The sequence below is a fragment of the Saccopteryx leptura genome, chromosome 3 (genome assembly GCF_036850995.1).
Source record: "Saccopteryx leptura isolate mSacLep1 chromosome 3, mSacLep1_pri_phased_curated, whole genome shotgun sequence".
Lineage (NCBI taxonomy): Eukaryota > Metazoa > Chordata > Mammalia > Chiroptera > Emballonuridae > Saccopteryx > Saccopteryx leptura.
In genome coordinates, this window is record NC_089505.1 from 221809791 (window position 1) to 221821417 (window position 11627).

Sequence of the window (11627 nt, forward strand, 5' to 3'; positions counted from 1 at the left end):
CTGCTGTATTAGCTAAGAATTTGCTTGATAATCTAAAAGGTTTTAATCCTTTCATTGTATTGATGCTTGTTTTGGTATCTGTTACCATTGGCTATTTTAATTTTGTGTTTATTTTCTATTTTTCCAGTCTGCCTCAAAATCAGAACATGGGAAATCAGATGAGTATGATTCACAGCACATGAATTTAAGTTAAAAAATAGAAAAGGGGGATCTGTTGGGGACCGAAAAGCCGACAGGGTTTTTGCAGTTTAGATTTTTGGGGGACAGAGGTGCGGGGAACTGGTTGTAAGCTGACAGTCTGCCCAACCCCCACCTCACTTATTCTGTGAAGTTGCAAAAGGCTGTTAATCTGTGGTGCTGGGTTGTTTATGCTCATCCTATCCCCCATGTCTCCCAGAAAGACTAGAGGCAAGTTTATTTTATTCTTTGTTTTGTGTGAAGGTAAGATGTTATGTATGGTGAAGGTTTTCTGCACTTGGTAAAATTCTTGGATTGCCTTGGAAATATGATCAGAAATCTCATTGATTTGCTAATGGCCCACTTTGCCCTATAAATAAAGCAAGAAGCGGTCATGGAGCGCACTCTCTTCTTTGCCATCAGCAATTGCAGAGCCCTCCTGACCCCATCCTTTATTTCTTTAAGCCTATTTTTTTAATTCCATGCCATTCCCACTCATGACCTGGAATTACCAGCTGTGCTGGTTCACAGCAATGAATGATTGAATCAATGAATTAGTGCTTTAATAAACTCAATGTTTGTCAGGTTTGTCTTCAGATAAATGCCCCAAGTTCCCTGCACTAGTCACAATGCCATACCACCACAAGCATCCTGTGGTGAAACATTTTGTCTTGGTCCACCCAAGGTTGCGAGAAGGTGAATATTCATAGAGCACACCTCACAGCCAAACACCCAGTTGCCTCTCCAGGGGTGTGGATGAAGGCCAATCACCACAGCTCCGAGTGCACTTGGGCTGGCTGGCCCTGCTAGACAGAAGAGCTGAAGTCCAGCTGTTTCTGCTTTCCTGCGTATTTTCTGGAGTTCTTTTCTTGAGACTTTTGCCACCAAGTCTTTCTGTTTATTATAAAAATGTTATATGTCATGTTTGTCGAGGGAGATCTGAAACAAAAGACAATAACCACATTGCACAAGTGTACATACAGAAACCCCTACAGTGCACCTGCTGGGACAAGGCTTCCCCTCCACTCAGGGAGGTAGTCATTTGTGAAATCCATTCTGCTTCTGGGAAACTCCTTCCTCCCACTTTCTCCCAGTTCAGGCTCCCCAAAGCTCTGGTGGGTCTCTGTAGGATATAGACTCTGCCTTGGCCCCTCTTTCTGGTGCCTCCAGTAGGTACAGAAGGGAGATGGTGACTCTGATGTATCAGCCCCATCAGAACTGTGAAGTGGGCCAAGCCTGTTTCTGGCTCTTTCAGTCTTCTACCTCTAACTTCTGCCCATTCAGGGCTCCCCATGTTCAGAGGTCCATTCCTATCTCAAAGATAGAAGCTGGCTGTGACGGGGTGGTGGTTGGCCTGCCTGGGTTGCCAGGACCAGGAGCCCTGGCATTGTAAAGGATATCTTTAGGGAAAGCAGGGCCATGCTGGTGAAGAACTCAAACACCGCAACCTCAGAGTAAGAGTGTGGGCAGGACAGGAACAGGGGATGGACTCTTCACCCCTCATCCCACACCACAGCCCCCTTGCTCTGTGGACCAGCTAAACACTGAACACAGTGTCAAACAGGACTTGAGGGGCCAGCAGGGAGCTGCTCTCCTGCAGTCAAGAATATGTGTCCCAAGGAATGCGGAACAAGCCATATCATTTCAAGGTAAAATTATTGCATATGCATAACCTTGCAAATGATTTTCTTCCCAGTGGCTGCTCATAGTTAGATCAACTGTGTCTGAGCCCTTATGTCCAGGGGAATAATCAAAATATTTAATAATTGATGCAGACAGGCACTGACCAGTCAAAAAGGTCAATGCTGTGCCAGGCATGAACCTTCATTGGCAGGATCATGGGGAAGTCTGGGAAATCTGTGGGAGGTCTAGATAGGGGCATTTCTGACCAGTAGAATTTCATTCAAGATCTGAAAGCCAGGGCTCCGTGTGGCAGGGATGAGCCCTGCTGCCATCTCCCCAGGCCTCTTCCTCCTGCCCTCTTACTGCGCTGTCCCTTTCTTCTCTACATCCATGTTCCTATCTTCTGATCTTCCAGCAGGGGCTGTGCCATCTCCTGTTTCAGTAACCCTCATGTGGGAATAGGTGTGGCCTAATCTACATGGCCTTTAGAGGTCAACATGGCCCAAGCAAACACTGGCTGTGCCTCAGAACCTCTAGGCCAGCTCCTAAACCCAGAGCTGGTTATCTGCACTCCAGGAGCTTGCCAGGCTTGCCCTCCTCCTAAATCCAGGCTCAGCAGGGAGCTCTGGGCAACACTGGGACAAATGCCCCCAAGTTCTCGGAAGGAAGGTAGGAACTATGAGCCACTCACGATGCCTGTTTCTTCTTGATATATATAGTCAACATGAGCAGCAACAGTCCTGTGGCCACAAGGATTCCAGCCGCCAAGCCGGTGGCGATGATGCTGTTCCTCTGGAGAAAGCCCAGGAGCCAGCTGCAGGGCACAGTGCTGTGTGGAGTATCTAAGCGAGAGGACACATGGCCGCGTAAGGAGAGAAAGATGACCTGTACGTACCTGCAGGGACAACCTACTGGCTCCAGAAAAACTTTTCACAGAAGGAATCGGCTTTGTTTAGGAAAACTCATTTGTAAGCTCATTGGTGGTAGAGGTGAGATGCTCGGTTGTGAGCTGGGAGGCAGCAGAGCAACCAAGAAGGTTCCAAACCAGTTTGGAGGAGGTGAAAAGGAGGGAGGGAGGAGGCAGCTGCACTGGAAAAGGTGTCCAAGTCTACGCCATGCTTTCAAGAACAGTGGAGTCAGATATTCTCTTTGAACTTTTCCCAGGACAGTGATACAACCTCTTTGTGCTACCCCACGAACCCCCAGCTTAGGAAATTCTAACATGCGAACAGCCTGCCTTGTGTGTGTAGGCTTGGGGAAGTCTTGCGATATAAGGCCATGTGATCCTGAATTCTTAAAGCCCTCTGGGGTGGCAAAAGTTTGAGGGCAGCAAGTGTGAGCTTGGGAGTACAAGGCAATCTTAGCTGGACCTCAAAGAAGGAGACATTAGCTGACATCAGGGACACCTTGAACTTCTGTCACCCCATTTGTAGTATGACCAAAAAACAAAAGGAAAAGCACTCAGGGAATGAGGACACAGAGGTATAAATGACAGGAATCAGATGGTTTGGTGTGGAATCTGGGAGCCTAGTGATGCTGGCAGGAAGCACTGGCCAAGGGCCTTCATGGAAATGGGGAGAAAATTGGGCCTTATTCAGCTTCCCACCTGCATCTCTGCTACATCCGGAGACAGTAGCAGCCGAGAACTATAAGGGCTCTGTGTGAATAATTTAGCATTTAATCTCTCAGAGTTAGGAGGTGACGGCCAGGGATAATTTTGATGTCGGTGGCTATATGGAGGGAGTAGATTGGTCTTGGTACCACACATTGCCGTGATGGGCAAGTTCCTACCCACACTGATTGGACCCAGGCTCAGGTAATCCAAGGTTGATGATCAGGGTCTAGGCTGGCGTTTGGCACTTAATCACCATTGTTAGAAAGCCTCAGTGCCCAGTCCTGGGAGAGCTCACAAAATGACGCCCATGCTATGAATGACCCTGGCCCTGTGGAAACAACATGAAAGTAGCATTTTTTTTGAAAAGGTGGTCAAATTCCTGGAATTGGGTTAATTCATAATTTTAACTGCAGGTCATATTCTTTTGTGGGTGAATTAAAGGTGTGTTGACATCTATTTCATTAAAAATACCATGAGAGGCAAACAGACAAGTTCACATTGTATTGATTATTACCTGGCCTGACTGTTTCTCTAAGTGTTTCTTTATCTACAGAAGTGAACTGTTCGCTTAGAGCCCTGTTCAGCTCAGAGGGTGCACTATTCCCCTCCTCCTCTGACATGTGACCTACAAGAGAAAAGGCAAAATGTGCTCATCTAAAAACAATCATCGAATGAATGAATAAATAAATAAATAAAATACAACCATTGACCTGTGATTATTAGTTCTCTTTTTAGAATGAAAGTTACTTCCTCTCAAGTCAAAGTGAGAAGTTAGGGAGGATTTTGTAGGAGAGTCCACAAGTACGTCCAAGTTAGTTTTGTGTCTTTTTCAATCTGACAAACTCCTGGGTGGCCACACATAGAGTGAGGCAGAGGTTTTTAATACTCACATGTACACCAAACTCACCAGCAGGCCAGGTTAAAAAAGAGATTGTTATTGAATGTCAACTCTAATTGAATTTTTAAAAAATTTTAATACATTAAGAAAACACACACACACACAGATCACGGGGCCCATCCCAGAGTTTCTGGTTCAGTAGGTGTGGGAAGCCTGAGGACAGGACACCAAGGATGCTGGCCAACGACCACACCTGGAGGAGCCTGCTGAGACCCTGCCAGCAGTCACTGCGCCTCCTGAGCCCCCGGCTCCATGGAGCATAAAACAGAAATAACGAGAGCTACCTCACAGATGGCAAGATGTTCGTGAAAACTATTTATAAACCACAAAGTACTATAAAAATGTTTCTTGAATTTCAAAGGTAGGACAGGAAAATGAACTAGACTGAAATATTCATTTACAAGTAGAGGGACTGCAAGATGCTTTAGGAGAAAGAGACAGGGTTGAAAATCAAAAACATGTACATCCTGACTCTGCCAATGGCTCTTTGCCCCATTTGCATTCAAGACCTGTCAAAGAGGCTGAGTGAGTTCAGTGTGCAGAAATTGGGCAGCCAGAAAGAGGCTTTTTCCCAACACAAGAATGGTCCTAGAAAGGGACAGTGAGAAATTCTGAGAAGTTCCAGGGAGCAAACTAGAACCAGTGGGTGGGAGCCCCAGCAAGATCAGTTGAAACCACGTACAGCTAGAAAGCAGGGTTGTCAAAGGGAATGGGGAAGGGTGAAAAGTAATGAAGCCATCCCCTAAGGAGACTTCAATCCCGGCTGGAACCCCAGTCCCAGAGGAAGAGCTCGCCGAGGGGCAACTTCGGGGTGACCTCAGTCTTCTTTGGCCTAGATCACAGAGGGGTAGGAATGAGACAAGTTGGTTAAGACTGTTGTGTGTGTGTGTGTGTGGGGGGGGGTGATAACAACTTCATGAAGTCTTCATTATTCCTAAGAAAGAGAGAAATTTGTTTCTTATTCAATTTGGCCTGGAAAAAAGAGAAAACTCTATGCATAATATGATTCAAAATTCTTTGACTATGAAATGCCAGCTTGTGAAATCAGAGTTGAGAGATTAGCCACCATAGACAGAAAACTCAGATAACATAGAGCTAGTCCACAAGAGGGCTGAGTCTGTCTTACTTTTTTCATGGAGTTGTAAAAAAAAAGGCGGACTTAGCACTTGAACACAAATGTTTACTTTCTTGGTCTCTGCATCACCAAAATATAGACCACAACAGGAGCAACTGTCCATACTTATCATCGACAGATGGTCCTAAATTTTCATTTGCCTAAGGCACTTTGGAGAGTTTAAAGGATGTTCTCCACACGTGGTGGGTTGTGATTTTAAATATTTGTTGTATTATTTTTTTGTGGAAAGAAAACAAAACATGATGATCAAGTTTTGCCAAATACAGTCAACTTCCAACTTCAGGTCAACTTCAGAGGACCACTAACTGTGACAGCATCAGCCCATTGTAAGAGCAAGTGAGCACATCCCTGGAGTGTTCAGTCACCAGTCACTTCCTGGGCCTGGGAGATTTATCCTAAATGATCCCAGAACCAAGATACATTGTCTTTGTGCTCAAGGAAAAGTTGACATCTCTGTGTGTTTCTAATAGCCTAAGGAGACTAGCATTTGAAATGAGCCTTTGATTCTATATCAACAGCACCTTACTGCCCCTTGTTCACTGAGGATGAGAGCCCCTTCAGCAGCTCTGGGCACTTTTCACAAGACACTTCACATCTCAGGACCATTTCCTCACCCCTCACCCCTAGCCATTTTAATCTATTTTTTATTTTAATTTTTCCATTGATTTGAGAGAGAGAGAGAGAAAGGGAGGGGGAGGGGGAGAGAGAAGTATCAACTTGTCCCCCTTCATTGCTCCGTTTAGTTGGGCACTCATTGATTGCTTCTCGTATGTGCTCTGACCGGGGATAGAATCCGTGACCTGGATGAGCTAGGATGATGCTCTATCCTTAAGCCACCTGGCCAAGGCTGAGTCTGTTTGTTTGTTTTTTAATGTTCACTGTTGCTAAAAAAAAAAAAAGAGCAAATGGTCCTTAAAATGGACACATTATACAAACATAACTGGTGTTTCCTATAGGCTAGTTCAAACACTAGCTGCTTGACCTGAGACAAGTTACTTAACCTCAGTACCCTTATATGTAAAATGGGGGCATGATCACATGCTACATACATAGGACTGCTACGGAAATGAAATACTGCAGTGGAAAAGGTCCTGTGTCTGACACACAGTGAGCGCTCAGGGTGTCTTACTTTTATCATTATAAAGGTGGTTATTATTGTTACAGAGAAATGTACCGCCCCTTCACCACATATTACTCATTCAGCAAATATTACTAAGCATCTACTATTTATCAGACCCTAACTCCTCAGCTCTGGGACACACAGCCTAGTGAACACATAGATGTTGTTATGACTCCAGCATATGTCCTAAAAGGGTGAGTACCAGTCGGTTTAGAGGGAAAGAAACATCCCTAAATACAACAAGGAATTGATTAGAAAATAATGTTTTCCAAGAAAAGAGGGAGGTTATAAATTAATTTTGATGTTAAAAAAAACCCAACAAACATTGTGTCCTGGTTTCTCCTGCCGCAAACCGTCTGAGGGAAACTGGCAGGGCTGCTGTGACAAGTGGCTCGGAGAGTATGCCACACATGCAGAGCCCTGCACTCCACTCTAGAGATTCTTGCTGGGTATCACTTATTGAATAGTTAATGTCACACTCTAATATGCCTGGTCTTCAGCATGGGAATTCCATCTATCAAAGTCACTTCTGAAAAACTGTGATTTCACTAGATATCCCAGACAGGAAACATTATAGACATTTTGCCTCAAATCTCATAATATTCAATAGCATACCTCTTCTTCTTGCACCTGTTGTCATTCTCCTCACCTTTGAGACTGTCCCAAGCTGTCCCTCTGTATGAACAAACTTCTGTCCTGTTTCTATAACTAGTACATCATTTTCTTCCTTGGAGAATTAGTGCCTCTCGTAAGAAGCTGCCCTCAAGGAGAGCCCTGTTTTTGTGGCAAACAGACTTAGCCCAAATCCCAACCTCGCTGTTTACTAAAATGTAATCTTGTGCAAATAACTGCACCTCTTTGATCTTTGGGTTACTCACTAGGAGAATGGGACTAGATTATTTAACTCATAGAACTTTTGTGAAAATGGAATAAAATACCATATATGAAAACACTAAACACAGGGCCGATATGCACAGTCACAGTTTTTGAAATACTTTAATTTCTCCTTTTCTCTTAAAGCACTCTGGTTTCTACCTGTCTCAGAGAACAACCATTTAGACTTCTCCTTCTAGGTGTACTTTGCTAGGCCATGCTGAAGGCTAAGTATTTGGAAACTGCTGCTCACCATGTTATTTATAACAATAATCCCCAGGTTGGCTAAGAATAATGCTTGTTTTTTGCTTTTGGACTCTGGCACAAGTGCAATAATATCTGGATAAGGAAGAAAAAAGACAAAATACTAAGGAAACTAAGATGGAATTAACATATGACAGAAAGGAAACATGTGTCTTAGATTCTGTGGATTCTGTCACCAGCCATGCTACCTCCTTCCAGCCAGCCGTCGGGAGAGACAAATGCTTTCCACCCTGCCCACACCTCTGCCGGCCTGGGAGAGACATGGGACTTGCAAAGATTCTCGGAAGACTTCTTTGACCCTTGAAGAACCTTCTTTGACCCTGAAGATTCTTCAGATGAAAGAGAAAGTAGTGCTGGGCTGCTCTTGCCACCCTCTTTGCCTCCTGCTTTGAAAGTGGATGTGATATCTGGAGTGCAGAAGTCATCTTATGACCAAGACACATCAGCACCAGGGAAGGCCCCAATAATCTCAGAAAAACAGACCTGGGCTTGAAGTTACTGGGCACTACACTAAAGCCATGGTTCCCTCCCTCAGGATGCTTTTGACCAGAAGAAAAATAAAGTACCTTCTATTTAAGCCACTAAACTCAGGTCTCCCAGTAATTGTAGCCAAGTGCATTTTTAACTGGTACCATGAATATAACATCACCTGGATGTCCCTCACTGAGATGATCATGGCCATTTGGTTTTGATGGTCCATTATAGTACGGAGGACCCAAGCGGAAGCTCCCCAAAATTGTAGCACCCGTGTAGATAAAGACAGAATAAATAAAAGACTGTGGCTCATTCGGACACAAAGCTTGTATGGAGCCCTAACTCTGCTCAGAACCGTCTAGGAGCTGGAAGTTCAAAGGGAATGGAGATCTGTAGCATGCTCTTCATCCTTGAGCCAGCCAGATACATGGCAGAAGCAGGCATATGGAGACATGACCAGACACACTGACACAGCCATACAGAGCACAAGGCAAAAGCTGAAGCAGAAAGAAGAAAAATCACCTCAGCCCCAGGCAGTCAGAAGACAGGCACTAGACCGATCAGGCTTCAGGAGAAGGAAGTAGGCCTTTTAGGCGAGGGTGAGTCTGGATCAGGTTGACCATGAATTTACTAAAACCTCCAAGGTCAATGCTGTCAACAAATGTTGAATGCCAGCCTACTGCATTCACTAACACTCTGTGCTTATGATGGTCACAGCAGCCATGGTGGATCTGTATGCGATGTGCAAGAAACCTGGGAATAGCCACCAGGGGACACTAACTCAGTGAACTACTAGCACCGTGAGAAGTCCGCAAGGCAGGCGTGGAGCAGCTCTGCAGACCAATCACACCCCGCCAAGATCCCACAGGAAATGCCCTCGACCTTAGAGAAGAACCTAGACCAAGACAGTTCCATGTCCCAACAGGACTGCCCAGGACATGACTAAACCGAAGGGCAATGCAGTCCTCAGAGCTTCCAAATTCATTTACAAACATTGTACGTAAAAACTGCCAACAAAAATTTAGAGGTTGGGGGAGGTGAAGAATAGCAGATTCTATAAGCTCAGAAAACTCTTTATTTATAATATTGTTACTAATCTTTCACAGTTACAGTTTTTGAAATACTTTAATTTCTCCTTTTCTCTTAAAGCACTATGGTTTCTACCTGTCTCAGAGAAAACCATTTAGACTTCTCCTTCTAGGTGTACTTTGCTAGGCCACGTTGATTTGATATTTATCCTGAAACCTTTTTCAAGGGCTGTTGGTACATTAGTGGATGGTCTACTCACCTGGTGGACAGATGCTATAATAAGGACACAAAAAATTGACAATCACACTCACACATTCAAAATGATGAATTCTCATCACCAGCCCTTCCTTGGTGAACAGGTTGACCTACAACTTCCTGAAGTGCTGCTCAGAGAGAACCAGGCAAGTTTATCAGTCAAGGCTGACACAGACACCCACCTACAGGTGCACACATTCCCCTTTCTCACATGTAGATTCAGGGGCACCTGCAAGGAGGAGAAAAGTCTTCCCCTCCTAGATAGGAACCCCCGACAGCAGGGACAGTGGGGCTGAGAGAGCTGGCTGCACCCACTCCTTCATTCAGTCGTGGTCACCAGCCTGTCAATCAGGCAGGCAGTCACAGCAGATTCGCTTAGGCAGAGAGAGAGAGAGAGAGAGAGAGAGAGAGAGAGAGAAGAGAGAGAGAGAGAGAGAACTCCCTGAGCCTTGTTATTCTCCATATAATGGAAGGTTTGGAATGGATCAATGAGTCCCAGCCAAGACTCATCTTCAAAACAACTCACGCAAAGGTTTCATCCCACACTGAGGAACCTGATGGCTGGGGTGGGTCTGGATATCTCTTTTTAACCCTCTCCCAGGGAATGCTCAGGCTCAGGGCTGAGGACCCAGGCAGTAAGTCTATCTCAGCCTCAGGGCCTCACCATCTCCACCACGTGCAGAATCTACTGAGCACCTGTCCAGGCAGATGTGATGCAGCTGGTCTCAGGTGGGTCACGAGACACTCAAATATAGCCTGACAGTATCACATGAGAAGGGTGCTTACCAAAGAGTCTAGCCAAACGTTCTTCTTCCTTATTTGCACTTGATTTAAACCCAGAGTTTTTCAAGCTCTTTTCTTGACGGGAATCTATGGGAAAATAGATTGGCTGTGAGCAAATCTTTCTTCGGATCTGTATGCAATCTTTTCAAACTGATACTCACTTTCATGGTGTTTGGAGAACAGTATCATGCAGCTGGCCTGCTGTTGGGGAAAGGGCTCTGGACTTGGGTTCTAGTTCACCCTTTGAGTGCTTTGCGAGCTTGGGTAGTAAAGTCCTAAGGATTTGGTTCCCTCATCTGAGACTGGTGGGAAAGGCAGCAACCATAGGAAGGGCAGAGATAAAATTGCTGATGTGCCCTGCCTTTCTCAGGTCTCAGACTTGTTGGCTATTATGAACTCATGGCTGTGCTCAGTGCTCAGTGCTCAGTGCCCAGTGCCCAGTGAGGGAGCAAGAAACATACACAGACACACATCTCAGGGTTTTTGAAGAGAAACTTTCCCTTGTCCATGGAATGATGCCAATAGGGGGGATTTTTACCATTTGGAGATGTGGTGCTTTCTTCTGTTGAAGGAGAGGGGACAAATACTACTGCATACTCTGCACTGACCCACATTGTGGGTTGACATTTGGGAGGGGTTCAGAGGGCCTATGGCTGTCCCCCTTGACCCATCTGATGAGCACAAGGGAACCCTGATGCTGTCATTGACAAATGAATAGTGAAGTGAAAATGAAATGGACTGGTGGACAATCTCCTCTAGAACCTCATGGGTTGGTTTCAAGACTTCTGCTCACACTCTTGTGGCTGCACCGCACCAAGGATGTGCGTCAGTTGGGCTCAAACACTGTAGCCCCTGTGAGACTTGGAGCTAGATTTTCAGGCTTTTCTTCATGGAGGTTGTGGTGTCTCAGTGTCCAGGCACACTTTTGTAATTCAAGGTCATGACCAGCCCTTTTTTTCTGATCCCAGGGTAGTAAGCAAATCACCAAGAGGAAACCGAAGTTCCTTAGGAAGGGTTGTTAAGGCCACATCACCCACCAACTCTGAGTGCCGGGGAGCATGAAGAGTGTCTGCTGATCTGACCTTCACCTCAAAACCAGTGACAACACTGATGTTCACCTGGTTTCCTGTCGGACAACATGCATGACCATTGAATAGTTTGTGCATGTGGCAGCTTTCAGCTCCACAGGAATATGTGTAGGATGGCTGCATGGAGTATGCCGAATGATAACAAATATGAGTAGTTTGATCTAATAAACTGCAAATTTACAGTATTGTTTTGAGATGCTGATGAATCATTAGGAATAGATATAGAATAGATATACTTGGCTAAAAACACGTTCATATTGTGCCTGCCAAGGGAGTACAATAAACCCTATGCC

General features: G+C 45.1%; 1 protein-coding gene across 1 annotated transcript; it reads right to left on the reverse strand.

Moving 5' to 3' along the window:
• Positions 1-775: 775 nt before the first annotated feature.
• On the reverse strand, positions 776-10860 carry C3H2orf92 (chromosome 3 C2orf92 homolog). The gene is made up of 5 exons (XM_066372696.1): positions 10785-10860; positions 10250-10333; positions 3930-4040; positions 2492-2642; positions 776-1116 (listed from the first exon to the last, which is right to left on the reverse strand). Exons 1-5 carry the CDS (start codon positions 10858-10860, stop codon positions 984-986), a joined length of 555 nt encoding a protein of 184 aa, XP_066228793.1. The 3' UTR covers positions 776-983.
• Between the last annotated feature and the right edge of the window lie 767 nt (positions 10861-11627).

Excerpts from the sequence above, each read along its gene's own strand:
- C3H2orf92 (XM_066372696.1), bottom strand. The coding sequence starts at position 10,860 with ATGTGGGTCAGTGCAGAGTATGCAGTAGTATTTGTCCCCTCTCCTTCA. Across the intron at positions 4,041-10,249 it reads ACGTTTGGCTAGACTCTTTG|GTCACATGTCAGAGGAGGAG; the intron begins GTAAGCACCCTT and ends TTTCTCTTGTAG. Across the intron at positions 2,643-3,929 it reads TAGAGAAACAGTCAGGCCAG|ATACTCCACACAGCACTGTG; the intron begins GTAATAATCAAT and ends CCTCTCGCTTAG.